The sequence below is a fragment of the Podarcis melisellensis genome (assembly GCF_964234715.1).
Source record: "Podarcis melisellensis genome assembly, chromosome: 2".
Classification (NCBI taxonomy): domain Eukaryota; kingdom Metazoa; phylum Chordata; class Lepidosauria; order Squamata; family Lacertidae; genus Podarcis; species Podarcis melisellensis.
In genome coordinates this window covers 7,862,270-7,879,427 of record NC_138529.1, presented here as the reverse complement: position 1 = coordinate 7,879,427, position 17,158 = coordinate 7,862,270, and the positions used below count along the sequence as shown (strand labels likewise).

Genomic DNA, 17,158 nt, shown 5'->3' with positions numbered 1-17,158 from the left:
TACCTTCCCGCCGGAGCGGTACCTATTTATCTACTTGCACTTTGAGGTGCTTTCGAACTGCTAGGTTGGCAGGAGCTTGGACCGAGCAATGGGAACTCACCCCGTCACGGGGATTCAAACCGCTGACCTTCTGATCGGCAAGCCCAAGGCTCAGTGGTTTAGACCACAGCGCCACCCTTGTCCCTGTAGCACTGTAGCTCCTGCAAATAGCAGTTATGTGGTAGCACTGGCGAAGCATTGCAATACAGACTAATTGAAGCAGAATAAATCCACCAATGATGAACTATTATTGCATCAATAAAGTGTTGCAAAGCACATTGCAGCAAAATACCTGTCTCAAGAGAGGGCCTGTATTAGCATATATAAGTTTAGTTACATGTTGTTGTTTTCTCAGAGAGAGGGAAGAATGGAAAACACTTATGTAAGACAGATGCCAGGTGCATGCATGCAGTTTATTTAAAATGCAGACGAGGGTTTGGAGTTCTTGACAAGAAGCAAAGTGTAGGCAGTGATGTTACAACTGTGTAGATACAGACAGCACAAGATGTTTTGAACCAGTCATTAAATGAAATAGCTATGCATGCATTGAAGTGTGGGTAAAACATATAAAAGTGCTTAATTGTTACTAATTTTTATTGCAAGTAGAGCTGAAACAGAATTTCACAGAATAATTCTGAAGATTTCTTGATGTATTCTTTGAATTAATAAACAGCTTTTAGGAAGGTTGAAATACAATTCTTGTCACCAAAACCAGGGTACTGATGCACAAGTTAACTGCAGGTAAACACACCACACACCGTCACTTCCCCCAACCCTCCAATTTGGCTGCTAACAATTTTGGATTAATTTGACCTCGAAGCACCCACATCTGTTGCAGGTCTAGTTGCAACAATACTGTAATTTATATCAAGGGGAGAGTTCTGGTATGCTGAGAGCATCCATGCAAAGCAGGGTCAACAAAAACCAACTGAGTAAAATATGCATATAGCTAAATGTCATTCCTGTGCAACGCAACTGGAAAGAGAAATGCTACTTTGCAATCTCATATCGGACGGTGAAGCCATTGCTTCCCCTTCTGAAATGCTTTGCTAGAACAAGGAGGGGGAGGTGGATTTCTGAATCCAAATGTAGTGAGTCCTAATTTAGCCTGTGCAACAAAAACCCAGGGGGTGAAAAGGGGGAAAAGGAGAAACCATGGAGGGAGATTGCTTGCATAGCCAAAATAATTCCCAAAGATAGCTACCGAGCCATTGAACTCAAGCTACAGCAATCCACAAGAAATCAGAAACTTCTCTGCTAGAGATCGTATGTTGGGCAGGGCTGTTACTTTAGCACATGGCTGCCACTGGCCACAAATTGAATGATTCGTGCAGCTGTCTACAGGCGGGCTTCATTTCTTCCCAACAGCTGGGTTTCAGTGGAGGCATTTTCTGGATGAAGAACTGACGGATGTTACATGCACATTTCTAACACCGGTGGTGCAGTCCCCTCGAGAACCGCCATATATAGCTGATAGCATGCCTCCACCAGACCCGGAGCCATAAGCTCCCCCAGCAGCCAAGTTCTGCACTCCAACCCCATAGCCCCCACTCCCAGAGGAGCTAATTCCTCCGGCTCCCCCTACTGCGTGGTGGATCCCACCGTGGTGGCCACCCCCACAACTCCCTTCTGTAGAAATGCCTGAGCTGTGCCTGCCACCCCCAGAGGTCACCTCGTGCTTAGTGGTAGTAATGCTCGAAGCGTAGCCTCCGCTTCTGGAACTGAACCCTCCTCCAGCTCCTACTCCAGCGCTATGTCCAATCCCATAACCAACACCGGCCGCTCTGCCTACTGAGCCAGCTGCAGTTCGGGAGCCCATTGTGTGGACGCATCCTGCACTTCCAGAGCTGAACCCGTCCCCAACGCCGCCGTAGGCGCCAACTCCGTGTTCTACGCCTCTTCCTACAGCAGCTCCAAAGGCCATTCCAGCTCCAGGTGCACATTCGCCAACCGGGAAGCCGCCACTCACCATAGCTGTCAAGGAAGACCAAGAAAACAGGTTCTGTTATTTTGCTGATAGATTTACAAATCCAAACAAACAAGCGAACAAGCTGTTGATATTAATTTTTTTGATGAGGCGAATGTTGAATATACTCACCAACGCTGACAGGGTTCCCTGTGCATATCCTGTTAGGTACAGAGAAACAAAATGTATTCATTATTTTACAACTGAAGGTGGCTTACATATGGCGTTTTTGTACGATTGCCATATTTTGAAGACGAAAAAGGAAGACTCAGGGGGCCAGTCTTGGTGGTGGAGAATCTAACAGAGGGCCCCATCCCCAGTCTACATGCCTTTTCATGCACTCTTTACCCCAATATGTGCATTTTTGCACTGATTACTTGGCTGGAAAACTGCATCACAAAAGGCAGTGAAGTGCGGATTTTGCAGGATGGCTGTGATTCTTTACACACACTGTTTTGGAAAGTGGAAAATTGGCAGATGCAACTTTGAATGTGACCTGAAACAAGCTTTTCCCATATCCCTACCTATGGTCCTCCATATGCTGTGGGTCTGCAACTTCCACCCTCCATAATCATTGCCCATGCTGCCCGGGGCAAATGGTAGCTAGAACCCAAAAAACATATAAATTCAATTATATGTATATATTCAAAACGGCACCCCACCTGTTCTCTTCTCCTTCCAACATTGCTTTATAAGTAGCAATCTCAATATCCAAAGCCAGCTTGGTGTTTAGCAGCTCTTGATAATCACGAAGCAGGCAAGCTAATTTATCTTTAGCCTGCTGGTAGGCTGTCTGCAGTTCAACATGCTTGCTCCGTGCATCTTTGAGGGCAATGTCACCACGCTGCTCAGCATCGCAGATAGCTGACTGCAGGCTTGCAACCTGGGAATGGGGAAAAGAATAAAAATTAATGGTTTGTCGGGAAGATACTCAAGATAAAGCTAAAAGCAGAAGAAAATGGGATCTCCGTGGCTTCTTGCAGTGCTGATGAATGAGGGCAGGGATAGGGAACCTGCGGCCCTTCAGACATTGTTGGACTCCAAATCTCACCAGGCTCAGCCAGCATAGCCAATGGTCAGGGGTGGTGAAGTCCAACAACATCAAGAGGGCCACTGTTTCCCTACCCCTGAAGTAGTAGAAGCAAGCACTGGCTTTCCTCTCTGCTGCTGCAGCTTGTCTTTTACAGACCTTGCCAGTGCAAAGAATAGGAAAGGGCTATGTGATTATTCTCAAAGGCTCTTCTCATCATCCTTTTCAATAGGTAGTCATGGATATGGTTGAGATGGCTTTCTGAATTCTCCTCAGCAAATATCCTTCAAATATCCCCTGAACACTCATATATCATATTATTAGACAATCTGTAATGATGTCATTCAATGATATGTGGTTTACAGTCATACCTTGGAAGTCAAATAGAAACCATTCAAGAAGTCCGTTTGACTTCCAAAATGTTTGGAAACCAAAGCACAGCTTCTGATTGGCTGCAGGAAGCTCCTGAAGCCAATCAGAAGCTGCGTAAGCCCTGCTGGACATTCGACCTCCAAGAAAAGTTCGAAAATCGGAACACTCACTTCCAGTTTCCGTTTGTTCAGGAGGCTAAACGTTTGGCAACTAAGCCGTTCGAGATCCAAGGTACAACTGTATATCTTGGAGATTTAACTTTGAGGTTTGATTTCAGCCATTGGAAATTTAGAGTATATGAATGGCTAGCATGTGACGGGGTTTAAATATTTAATAGTTCATTTGCAATGGGCATTTCAGATGTAACCATCTTTGATAGTTGCCAGTGCTAGCATTTCATAGTTGACAGTATCTGATGCCTTATGACCAAAAGATCAAAGCCACCAGAAGAGTCCATTGGTCATGCCTTATACCAAGTCAGACCATTGCTCCATCTAGCTCAGTATGCTCTACTGTGGCAGTGGCAATGCAGACAGGAACATTTTTCAGCCCTGTCTGTATATTCAGGGGATTGAACCCAGGAGCTGCTGCAAGCAAGGCAAACGTTCCACTATTGCTATGCAGCCTCACACCACCCAACTTTTTTGAGAGTTGGTCAATCTGCTCCTCCTCTGCCTCAGTAATAATCAAATGATCTTATTATTGTATCCAATACTGAGGCACAGCAAAATCATCATTCCCAGCAGAGGCAAGTGGAAGGAAGGAAGGAAGGAAGGAAGGAAGGAAGGAAGGAAGGAAGGAAGGAAGGGAGGGAGGGAGGGAGGGCAGAATGTTGCTATATCTGGGTTCTTTCCTGCAGCACACCCTCCAACCATTCTCACAGTTGGGGAACTACTTTATTAGGCCTTTGTCTATGGGTAGCTTGTGATCAGCACCATTGCCATTACAGGAAGACAAGTTCATCTGCTGAGGCTAAAACAAGACTTGCTCTACCTGCTTCTTTGCATTGTCAGTATCGCTATGCAGCCTCTGGATCACTCTGTTCAGCTCTGTGATCTCATGCTGGTTGCATTTAAGCTCTTCGTTGAATTTGCCCCGATGGTTCTGCATTTCTGCAATCTAGTGCAAGGAAAACACAGTTACTTCTGGGAATCAGCACCACCTGAATAGCTGCTGAAGTGTCAAGGTAAGAAACCAGTGCTTTATCTCCTATAATGCATTTGCTGAAAAAGGCCGATAACTGTGCACTTATTGAAACATGCACATTTTTATTTATATATACACAATGGAGTATCCAGTTAATTACTTCCACCAGTACAAGAATTTCTGCTTGTACAACTGAACTTCCTGTCCCTCTCCCTGCATGCCCTTGCACTCTCCCAAAATCTGATCTGGAGGCCTGGGGGAAACTCCAGAGTGGATTTAGTGTGGTGTGGAGTGGGGCACAGGGAGAGGAGATGGAGGGAAGTTCCATTGCACAGCCAAAGGTCCTTGTGCTAGAGAGAGTACTTTGCTGGATACCACCCACAACTTTGATCTTTAATCCAGGGGATAAAAATGAGTGCAGGTGTTAGCACTCAAATAAATCTGAATTGTGCACTTTGTGTACATGCGGGCAAGTCTTGAATTTGAAATGGTGGATTCTATTGGCACAGCCCATTACAGTGGTACCTCGCAAGACGAATGCCTTGCAAGACGAAAAATGCGCAAGACGAAAGGGTTTTTCATTTTTTGCGTTGCTTCGCAAGACGATTTCCCCTATGGGCTTGCTTCGCAAGACGAAAACGTCTTGTGAGTTTGCTTCTTTTTTCTTAAGGCCGTTAATACCCAGCAAATCCGCGCTCTGCAAGACGAAAAAATTGCAAGACGAAACAACTCGTGGAACGAATTAATTTCGTCTTGCGAGGCACCACTGTATTGGGAATTTATGTATGATGTCTACTATAATGATGTTTGCGGTATAACTCTTAAAAGATAATGACATAACTTAGCCAAGCACAGTCCAAAGTGCATTTTTAAGGGAATAAGATGCACTGAATTTTAAGATCTTTATTAGGATCACACTTTAATTCTAGGCTGCATTATGTTACAACTTGTGTGTGTGTGTGGCCAAAATGCCTCTAGTTTTGACCTAGAGCAAAGGACCACTACCTAGAGCAGGGGTCGGCAAGGCTTACCATGCATGGGCCAGATCACTCCCACGGAGATCCTCCATGGGCTGGGCCGCCGTAGCATGATGCCGAAAATCGTGTCTGCGCATGTCCACGGTGCCGGAAATTGCTTCTGTGCATTCCCAGACACCGAAAATCATGCCTGTGCAAAAGCTATTTTGGGCACCTGGGCATGTGCAGACATGATTTCCTGCATCTGGGCATGCACAAAAGTGATTTCCGGAGCCGTGGAAGGGAGTCCCCATGCCTTGCTGTGCCGATTAAGTGCAGCATATTATTACTCGCTGAGCGGGCAGCTCAGTTCAGGGATGGCTCATGGGCTGGTTAAATTGCCTCCGTGGGCTGCTTCTGGCCCATGGGCCTTAGGTTGCCGACCCCTGATCTACATTGTGCACATAGATCTCTAAACGATCTTCCACAATAGTTTCAGTCATCATCAACTCCATAATCAATTATTTTAAAAATCAACATATGCTTCAGAGTCAATAGGTTTGCTACAGGGTGGAAAGATCATTGCTGCTGAACAATCTGCAGTCTGGTACATGAAAGAAGGGTCTCTGCCTTGCTACCTGAGTGCTGATGTTCAAGTCAAGCACTTGTGTAGCCACATTCCAAGTTGCACATTCCAACATCACAATGTTTCCTTGGGCTGAAATGGTACCCTGACCATACATTATAGTATGAATAAAGGGGCAGCTGTATTCTTGTTGAGCTAAATACTGATCATCTGCAGAGAACTCTAAATGGGGATTAATTCTGATACTCTGACTCACCTTGTTGTGGTAAAAAGCTTCAGCTTCTTGTTTGCTGGTATGAGCAATATTCTGATACCAGGCTTCTACATTTTTAAGGATGAGGTCCATGTCCAAGTCTCGTGTGTTGTCCATTTTCAGAACCACCGAGGTGTCGCCAATCTGGTGGTCAAACTGAGCCAACTCCTGCAGAACATGATATGGTCTCACTGTAAGATTGCACATGGCTAACCTTTCCCTTTTAAACATCACGCTCCTAATTTGGTCAAACAAATGAGTTGGACTACTTACTGGGCTTTTCAAATTGCTCTTATTAAGACAAATTCTGTAAAAATGTGCTGGATCGCAATAACAACAGATGCTCCCAAGCTGTCCTCAAAGAGACATTTGTAGGGAATAACTTCTACCCAATATTAAAATGTAAACATTTAAGCAAATGGAGACATTCCCATTGAGTATGGTGGGAATAAACTGAATTTGTAGGAAGCAACCTCCATCCATTCAAATAAATATGCCCCCTTCCCTGTTTTTGTTTTCATTTCTACCATCTTATGCAACATGGCTCAAGCTCCGATGCATACAGTACATACATAAACACATAAACAAGAGTTTCCTCTTCCCTTCAGTTGTTCCTTAAAACGTAAAGGTACCCATGACCATTAGGTCCAGTCGTGGATGACTCTGAGGTTGCAGCGCTCATCTCAATCTATAGGCCGAGGGAGCAAGCGTTTGTCCACAGACAGCTTCCGGGTCATGTGGCCAGCATGACTAAGCCGCTTCTGGTGAACCAGAGCAGCACACGGAAACGCCGCTTACCTTCCCTCCAGAGCGGTACCTATTTATCTACTTGCACTTTGACGTGCTTTCGAACTGCTAGGTTCGCAGGAGCAGGGACCAAGCAACAGGAGCTCACCCCGTCGCGGGGATTCGAACTGCCAACCTTCTGATCGGCAAGCCCTAGGCTCTGTGGTTTAGACCACAGCACCACCCGCATCCTTACAAAGCTCCAAACAGGAGATTCCACAGAGGTGAATAATGGCGTGGGACTTTGTGACTCCCTTTTTACATTTGGGGAAACTGAACTGAGTCTGACATGGTGGCTTGCCTCAGGCACCTTCAGTGAGCCTGTGTAGCAGTTGTGGGGGGTGACCAAGCATACCTAAATCCCATTTTGTATAAGATGTCCAAATAATAAGTTCCTATTTCTTGAGGGACAAGCTTCTCACATGGTTCATATTAAATCGTACCTCTGCAAAGACACATCTCAGGACTTCCAACTCTTGTGCCAACACATCTACTTTGGATTCTAGTTCTTCTTTGGTGAGGAATACGCTGTCAACATCCTGGAGAGAGAAGGAAAACACACACAAAAAACATGAAAGGAAGGAAGGAAGGAAGGAAGGAAGGAAGGAAGGAAGGAAGGAAGGAAGGAAGGAAGGAAGGAAGGAAGGAAGGAAGGAAGGACTGGTAGTATTGAATTTAATAAAGCTAAAAATAATTCTGTTCTTTGTATCTTGGAATTGGCATTTTCATGATTCCAGAAAGCAGAAATATCTCCAGGCATCGTTTCCTGCTGTGTGTGTGCAGAGTATCTGCTTTAACTGAGGTGCATATAGAACTGGACAAATTAACTGGGAAAATCAGACTTCAAAGAGACCACAAGTTTTTAGAGGACTGGGGAAAATTTAGAGAATATTTGAAAACTGTATGTGAGGAACACACAACGCTAGTGTGCTTTAAAGAAGCTTTGTGGAAAAAATAAGGAATATTGCATGAATGTAAATGAGTATAAAATATTTTATTGATAGGCGATACTATAATTAAGGAATGCGAGGATAGAAAATTAATTATGGATGATTGTCAGAGGAGTTGAGGGAAGTTCAATAAGATAAAATACGTGATGTGTTATGTGGTATGAACAGAGATGTTAGAAAATTCAATAAAAAAATTATAAAAATAAATAAATAACTGAGGTGCATATAGGGTAGGTTTGTGGGCAAGGTATCACATGCACAGTTCCAGGTGCTCTGTGGTAGTTAGACTGTATGTATGTAATTAATATTTTCCAGGCCACAACTTCTTACCTTTTTGAGCACCACAAATTCATTTTCTGCTGATGTGCGCCTATTGACTTCCTCTTCATATCTGTTTTGAGAGAGAAGGGGGAAACACTTAGGGTTTGCTCTTACTGTTGGAAGAATTTAACAGAAAACCTGCTTTGCAAGAACCATCAGTGGGACCCAAGAAAGGAGTGTTTACACTAAGGAAGAGGTCAGCAAGGTTTATCCTGCCTGGGACGGATCGATCCCGCGGAGATCCCTCTGTTGGCCAGATTGCGTGTGCAATTGCAGACGCAATTTTCGGCGCCCCGGAAGCGAGTCCCCATACAGCGCTGCGCTGGTTTAGCGCAGTGGGCGGGCAGGCAGCTTGGTTCGGGGGCAGCTTGTGGGCTGGTCAGAAGACCTCCATGGGCCACTTCTGGCCCATGGGCCTTAGGTTGCTGACCCCTGCACTAAAGCAAAAACAAAATTGGGAGTGATTTTCTTAAACAACTTTGGCAGTTCTGGAAGATTCCCCCGTTGGCTAATTTTCCAGAGATTGCATGAAAGTGTTTACCACTCCAGAGTGAGGGCAATCAGTCATCCAGTTGCCTAGAATCACCCACATGACTGATATAAAGATATATTGGCCTCACTCTGAATTGGCTTCATTTATCCACACTGATGTCATTGTGTAGTCAAATCTGATTGGCTACCTAGTCTCATGAAAGAATGATGGGATCATGGGATCTGAAGAACGAAATAGCAATAATTGAGCAGCACAGAGGATGGAACATTGGTAGTGAACGAAAACCAGCTGATTTTTTAAAAATTCAATCTTCTCAATTTATTCACTTTTTTGTAGGCAACTGTGCTTAACATACACATTTTTGCAAAACAAACTTCCCTTATATAATGCATTTTGTATGTTATTATCACAAATATATGCATTTTATTCACATATTACCCTAGTACATGCATTTTTGTACACATTGCTTGGTTGGAGAACTGCACTGCATAATTCAGACAATTTTGAAGGATGGCTGGGTTTCCCTTCATGCACTTTTTCAGAAAGTGCAAATGAGTAAGTTTGCCTTTAATTGTTCTTCCCCATCTCTAGAGATGGCTACAGATTCAAATGGCAATGTATATGAGCCCTTCAGTATCAAACAATCTTATCTTGAAAAGCAGCTATGCGGATTAATGGGTGATATCAAATTAATGGGTGATATCATCTGCATAAAGCAGATGAAATAAATTAAGTCCATTGATTTCAATGGGGCTACTCTGAGTGTGACTTAGTTGGCTTTCTCCCAATGTGTAGAAGGGGAAATTGGAATAGAAACTTTTTTTTTCCAAAAGAAGGAGGAGGAGGAGGAGGAGGAGGAGGAGGAGGAGAATTAAAGTGGCCCCTCTACTCCTGGGTGAGGAGTTAGGCAGGCTGCAAAACTTTCATCTAGTGCAGTGGTTCTCAAACCTTTTTCTCAGGGCCAGATTTTCAGAATAAAAAATTGTTCATGCCACAACAAATTTTATTGATGAGAAACACATTGGAAAACAAAACAACTCCTAGCAGTGCTTCATTTTGAAAAGATATCTATCTATATTCTGCAAAGAAATAAAAATAAAATAAAATTATACTACACCAGGCACATCCAACTCTCAAGAGACTATGATCTACTCATAGTATAAGACAACTGGATGCCTGACCCATTTTCGGGGGGGGGGTACATTACATCAAGGTGGGTACATTTGGGGGGGGTACATTGCTGGGGGTCCACGGTCCACAGATCGACCATGATCGACCAGGGGAGCACCGTGATCAGCCAGTAGATTGCGATTGACCTGTTGGACATGCCTGTACTACATTATACTGCACTGAAATGTTTAAATGCTTCTTTGATTGTCCTTGAATTTTCCCACCACACTTTCCCGCCACACTTGTCATTGTCTCCTGACACAGCAGTGCGGCACGCCACACCCTAGTGAATGAGTTTACTTACTTTGACCTGTAGTCCTCTACCAGTTCCTGCATGTTCTTCTGTTCATGTTGCAGTTTCTGTCTCTCACTCAAGAGGCATTCTAGCTGCTTCTTAAGTGCGGCCAGGAAATTCTCATAGTAGCCTTCAAGGTTTTTCCTTGCAGGTTGGACACACTGGTGCAGAAGCTCCCACTTGGTTGCAAGCACCTTATTCTGCTGCTCTAGGGATCGGACCTGAAAGGAATATGTTGTTGTTATTTAGTCGTTTAGTTGTCTGAGAGCCAGTGTGGTGTAGTGGTTAAGAGCGGTAGACTCGTAATCTGGTGAACCGGGTTCGCTTCCCTGCTCCTTCACATGCAGCTGCTGGGTGACCTTGGGCCAGTCACACTCCTCTAAAGTCTCTCAGCCCCACTCACCTCCCAGAGTGTTTGTTGTGAGGGAGGAAGGGAAAAGAAGATTGTTAGCTGCTTTGAGACTCCTTAGGGTAGTGATAAAGCGGGATACCAAATCCAAACTCTTATTCTTCTTCTTCTGCCTCTTTGTGACCCCATGGACCAGAGCACGCCAGGCACTCCTGTCTTCCACTGCCTCCCAGTTATACTTCCCATTCTGGCAGGCCTCCCAACAAGACCTAATTTCTTGCTGTGTATTACATAGCACAATTCAGAGGTGAGAACACACTTTCTTGTTCATGCTTTTCCGGCAACAATCCAAAATGAAACCTCGCCCCAGTGCAGATCAAATTGCAAGGCCTAAAATCTTATGGGTAGGCTATAGCTCAGTAGCTTACTATATGTTATCCCAGTTTGGTTAAATGCCTTCAACCAGGCTACTGAAAGACTTCAGTTTTCCTCCGAAAATTCTTTGGTGTATCAGATTGTGTTCCCTATGCTGATTTATGTCTAGAAACAAACCAAGTACTTTTAGAAACAAAAGTTTCGTTCCTAACATATAACTTTTAGCTGTGGCTGCACTACAGATATGGACCTAATATTCTTGTTGTGGCCATGTTAGCTGAATACCAATAATCAGGATGATTAAGAGGGATGGAGAACAAAATTAAACAGATAGGAATCACACTAGATTCCTTGTATTGCTTATCAGAAAATCCTCTGTTTGAGATAATGAAATGCAGATTGTCAGACAATGGGTTTCAAGAATTTAGTAGCCAAATCAGGAATAGGGTTTATGCAAGTTTGGGGGTGGTACGATCTGAACAGTCAATGGTGACTTATCTCTACCAACTGACCAACCCAAATGAATGAAGGGGTTACATGCTTCAAACGCCATCGCCCCGCACCACCCATGGTCTGAAGAGGTAACTTCCTGCATTCTGTCACCTTGGTCTACTACCTCATTTTGCATTGTGTTTTTTTAAAAAAACAAAAACAAAACCCAAGACAAACAAACCCTCTTTTAATAATACTTCAGTGCAGTTTAGTCATAGACCTCAAAACTAAGTACAAACAAACCTTTATTGCCAATTAACTTATGTGTTGAGCAATATAGTCACCCACTCCCTTCTGGGAATTATAGAATCATAGAATGAGAGAATTGCAGAGTTGGAAGGGACCCCAGGGGTCATCTAGTCCAACCCCCTGCAATTCAGGAATCTTTTGCCCAATGTGGGGCTCAAACCCAAGACCCTGAGATAAAAAGTCAAATGCTGTACTGGCTGAGCTATGAATGAAAGTTAGAAGTTGATATCAGGCATGGGGAACCTGTGGCCCTCCAGATATTGGTGGACTAAAGCTCCCATCTTCCCTGACCTTTGGCATACCCTCCAGCATTTATCCAATGAAAATAGGGACGTCCCATTCTATAATGATAAATTTACTATTTATACCCCACATGTCCTATTGGGTTGCCCCAGCCACTCTGAGCAGCTTCCAACATACATAAAAACATTAAATAAAAACTTCCCTATACAGGATTGCCTTCAGACGGCTCAGGGGTTGGATAACACTATACCTTCAACATTTCTCCAGTTAAATTAGGGACATCCTACCACACCCTCCAACATTTCTCCAATGAAAATAGGGGCATCCTAAGGAAAATTGGGACATTCCAGGATCAAATCAGAAACTGGGAGGGCATCTCTAATCAGGGGCACCCCTGGAATATAGGGACACATGGAGGGTCTTTTTTGAACATGCTGTCTGGGGCTGATGGGAGTTGGAATCCAATGACATCTCTGTTCCAGAAGGTTCTTTGATGCTCTTAATTCACTTGGGGTGGGCACCAAAGATAAGACCCTCCCACCTTTTCCAGAGGTTCTCTTTCTATAACAGTTCAGAAACAAACCATAAACTGATTCCCCTGATACAAAGCTCCCTGGTGTTTGTTTGAATGAAGGAATGCTCTTGTGGGTATGGGACTGGTTCTTAAGCACCCTTTTATCCATAAGTAACAAATGAATTGGAATTCAATTTTTTAGTTTTTCAGGGAACTTATTTTCCATGCAGAAAATAAGAATGCAGCATTCAATGCATTGCATATGGATTGTACTAAACGTATGAGATTTCCAGCAGACAAGAAAAAGAAAAGGGGTGGAAGTAGTTGGCTAAAAATAATCTGAAGGATGAAGGAGAAACTAGTAGCTTTAGAACCTCCCATTTCTTTTTCTCCTGTGCTGGAAATAGTCTCCTGAATCTAATAGAACCAGACTGCAAGTCTGTAATGTTAAATGCTATGCATTTATTTCCTGAATGAAATATAACTTCTCCTAAACTACCCTACAACAAACCAGGTTGCAGTGATTCAGGATATCATTTTACTTGCATGCAATCTGAAGTTTCTTCCACTACCCAGAAGTCTTAGTAACTGTGTGAGTACAGAACTAAAATGAATTTTGTTGCAAGTAATATTTTTTTCAAACAGGTCTTGCAACTTACGTTTGCATTTTCACTCTACCTTCCAGTCTCACCCAAGGCAATTTGTGTATGTGTGTTTAAAAATAATAATAACCAATTGCCTTTCCTCCATGATACTTGCAACATTTTTATGGGAAAATATAGGCTATCCAGTTTGTCCAAAATGAGGCCAAATACATTCTCCTGGAAAAACAATGCCATTTCATTTCTTCACTCCATGAGTTGAAACTGGAATGAGAAGCTCCCCTAAGAACCAGAGGTTTTTACAACAGATGTAAGATGGACAAAACAAAGCAGGAGGGAAGGAACCAAATCTGTGTTGGATTTGACATACAAAGTAGCATGTCAGGAAAACGGAGCAAATGGAAAGCATTGCAGGGCTACTTTAGCGAATTAGGAAGAGAACTTTGAACCAAGAAGCTCATGGCTCAAATGTTGTCTTTTAGGCTGTGTACACACCATACATTTAAAGACTCCCCCCCCACCGCCAATAATCCTGGGGTTTGTAGTTTACCCATCACATTGTTACAATTCCCAACACCCTGAACAAACTACAGACCCCATGAGACTTCCCAGGGGTCAGGAGAATGCACTTTAAATGTACGATGTGCATGCCACCCTAAATAAGCTACTATCTCTTAGCCTCCCTCCCCAACTCCTCTTCTGCAATAGGAGCATAATCTTTATAACAAGTCTGTTGTAAAGTTTTGCTGAAATAATGCAGTGGGTCCTTTACACCCTAAAGTGGTTTATATATGCGCTAAATGCATAGTTTCAGGAAAGGCTTTTAAGAAGTAGATTTCATGGTAGGATTTTAACCAGTGTGTAAAGGTAAAGGTAAAGGTACCCCTGCCCGTACGGGCCAGTCTTGCCAGACTCTGGGGTTGTGCGCCCATCTCACTTAAGAGGCCAGGGGCCAGCGCTGTCCAGAGACACTTCCGGGTCACGTGGCCAGCGTGACAAAGCTGCATCTGGCGAGCCAGAGCCGCACACGGAAACGCTGTTTACCTTCCCGCTGGTAAGCGGTCCCTATTTATCTACTTGCACCCGGAGGTGCTTTCGAACTGCTAGGTTGGCAGGCGCTGGGACCAAGCAGCGGGAGCGCACCCCGCCGCAGGGATTCGAACCGCCGACCTTTCGATTGGCAAGTCCTAGGCACTAAGGCTTTAACCCACAGCGCCAATGATAAATAGATGTGATTGGAGGGTACTTCTAGGACTAGGGAGCACCATGGCAGAAACCCAAAAGAGGAGGAAAGGGAAAGGAACAAAGGCGGAATGAACTACAGCTAAAGGAGGTTGGGGTCCTCCTGAAGAAGAAAGGAGGAGGAGGAGGAGATGAAGAAGAAGCAGCAGCAGCTTTTGGTCTTGATATCCCGCCTTTCACTCCCCTTAAGGTAAAAAGGTAAAGGTACCCCTGCCCGTATGGGCCAGTCTTGCCAGACTCTAGGGTTGTGCGCTCATCTCACTCAAGAGGCCGAGAGCCAGCGCCGTCCGCAGACACTTCCGGGTCACGTGGCCAGTGTGACAAGCTGCATCTGGCGAGCCAGCGCAGCACACGGAATGCTGTTTACCTTCCCGCTGGTAAGCGGTCCCTATTTATCTACTTGCACCCGGGGGTGCTTTCGAACTGCTAGGTTGGCAGGCGCTGGGACCGAATGACAGGAGCACACCCCGCCACGGGGATTTGAACCGCCGACCATGCGATCAGCAAGTCCTAGGCGCTGAGGTTTTACCCACAGCGCCACCTGCATCCCTTCACTCCCCTTAAAGAGTCTCAAAGCGGCTAACATTCTCCTTTCCCTCTCTCTCCCACAACAAACACTCTGTGAGGTGAGTGAGGCTGGGAGACTTCAGAGAAGTGTGACTAGCCCAAGGTCACCCAGCAGCTGCATGTGGAGGAGCGGGGAAGCAAACGCGGTTCACCAGATTACGAGTCCACCATTCTTAGCCACCACACCACGCTGGCTCTCTTCTCTTCATTTAAAAAATGCCTTGGAGAGAAAACCCATTGGATGGCCAAGCTCTTACCTTATCGATGAAGCAGGCAAACTGGTTGTTCAAGGTCTTCATCTCCTCTTTCTCATGTGTCCGTGCTTTCTGCTCCTCTGGATCAACTCCAACCGAAAGTGGCTTCAAGAGGCGTTCATCCATCGAGACACCTCGGATCCCTTCACCTCTGCATGGCATGCCACCACCCAAACCTCCCATCCTACCATAACCTGCAAAGCCACCCTGACACCCTTGACCACCCATGCCCATGCCTTGACCGCCCATGCCCATGCCTTGACCGCCCATGCCTTGACCACCCATGCCCATGCCTTGACCACCCATACCTATCCCTTGACCACCCATACCTATGCCTTGACCACCCATAACCATGCCTTGTCCACCCATGCCCATGCCTTGACCACCCATAACCATGCCTTGTCCACCCATGCCCATGCCTTGACCACCCATAACCATGCCTTGTCCACCCATGCCCATGCCTTGACCACCCATAACCATGCCTTGTCCACCCATGCCCATGCCTTGACCACCCATACCCATACCACCAATGCCACCATAGATTTGTCCTCCATAGCCCTGACCACAAGCAATCCTTCGACCTCCACCACCAAAGTTATTCAGGCTCACGCTGGAGTAGCCACCAGCTCCCTGCGTCCTTGCAACTGGCTGGCACATAGGAGCACAGCTGCCTCGACCACCACCCAGGCCACCAGTGACAGAAACAGAGGAGAAGCCCCTTCGTCCACCAAGGTATCGAGGACCACCACATATGTTCATGGTAGCTTTTTGAAAAGTGAAGCAAGCTGGTACTATAAGTGAAGCAATGGGACGAAGGAAGAGCAGAGGGCGAAGTACAGAGAATCCCTTTGATATGAAATCAGGAGCTCCTCTCTTATATATGGCTCAAGAGCTGCATGGGGTGCAAAAAAATTAAATGAAACAGCATGGGTTTGGTTTGCCTAGCAGCCAGAAAAAGTTCCTTTTAGTGCAGCCTCTGCTCCAGAGCAAACACTTATCATATATGAAATAGTGTGAAATTAAAAAAACTTGCTTTGCTTGCAAGCTTTCTTCTCAGCGGCCTTTGTGCTTTACTTTAATTAATCTGCTTCCTCAATGTGTAATTATCTTTCAGCAAAATACTTCAAGTGGCTTGTTTACAGGTGCGTTTCACTTGCAGCTTCATCCCTTTTTATGTTTAATTATGTCAGGGAACATACCATTATTGTTAATGAGCAATTTTTCCAGGATTACCATCCTCCAACCAGATAGAAGGACAGACATGGGGGAGATTGCATTCCGAGTTGCCACCAGCATTTTGCTCAAAGGGGAATCTGAAATGAATTTGAGGGGTACCTCCTTAATCAGAAATCACCAAAGACAGAAAAAGTTCCGTAAGATATGGGATTTCTCTGGGAGGGGGACTTCCAAAAGGGTCTGTCTTGCTAGCAGACTTTTGCCTAAAGCAAAGCTGGAAGTGCATTTTGAGGCTCCTATGTTAAGCAAAACGTCTGGCATATAAGAATGTTGAGAGAATTTTTTTGGGGGGGGGGGAGTCAGGGACGTTTTGTACACACCTAGTTGTATCTATCCCATGAAATAAGGAACTTGCTAATAGCAGTAAAGGGATGCTGGCTAAAATAGGCATGACCTAAAATAGAGGTGGGGAGTTTGTTGCCCTCCAGATGTTGTTGGACTCCAACTTCCATCAGCCAGCAGGGGCAGTAGTCAGGGATGATGGGAACTGTAGTCAGATTCCTTGTCCATGGATTAAAGAGTCCAGGAAAAAATGGGAAATGGCACTTTTGTTGTTTATTGGTTCACCCCAGTTTGGAGAATGTAATTCTCTTTGAAGACATGCTGGGTTGGGATGAGACATTTGCCAGAACCCTTGAGAAATTGGGCAGATCTAACTGAAACTATGTTGGC

General features: G+C 44.8%; 1 protein-coding gene across 1 annotated transcript; it reads right to left on the bottom strand.

The window, feature by feature from the left end:
• Positions 1-443: 443 nt before the first annotated feature.
• Positions 444-16,076, bottom strand: LOC309362781 (keratin, type II cytoskeletal 7-like). Its single transcript, XM_081898613.1, has 9 exons — positions 15,254-16,076; positions 10,373-10,584; positions 8,415-8,475; positions 7,578-7,673; positions 6,352-6,516; positions 4,401-4,526; positions 2,668-2,888; positions 2,138-2,166; positions 444-2,013 (listed from the first exon to the last, which is right to left on the bottom strand). The coding sequence occupies exons 1-9, from the start codon at positions 16,007-16,009 to the stop codon at positions 1,415-1,417; spliced, it is 2,265 nt and encodes a 754-aa protein (XP_081754739.1). The 5' UTR covers positions 16,010-16,076; the 3' UTR covers positions 444-1,414.
• Positions 16,077-17,158: the final 1,082 nt, after the last annotated feature.

Coding starts and splice junctions, on each gene's coding strand:
- LOC309362781 (XM_081898613.1), bottom strand. CDS start 16,009: ATGAACATATGTGGTGGTCCTCGATACCTTGGTGGACGAAGGGGCTTC. Junction 6,517..7,577: donor TGAGATGTGTCTTTGCAGAG/GTACGATTTAAT, acceptor CATGTTCTGCAG/GAGTTGGCTCAGTTTGACCA. Junction 2,167..2,667: donor TTGGAAGGAGAAGAGAACAG/GTGGGGTGCCGT, acceptor TGTACCTAACAG/GATATGCACAGGGAACCCTG.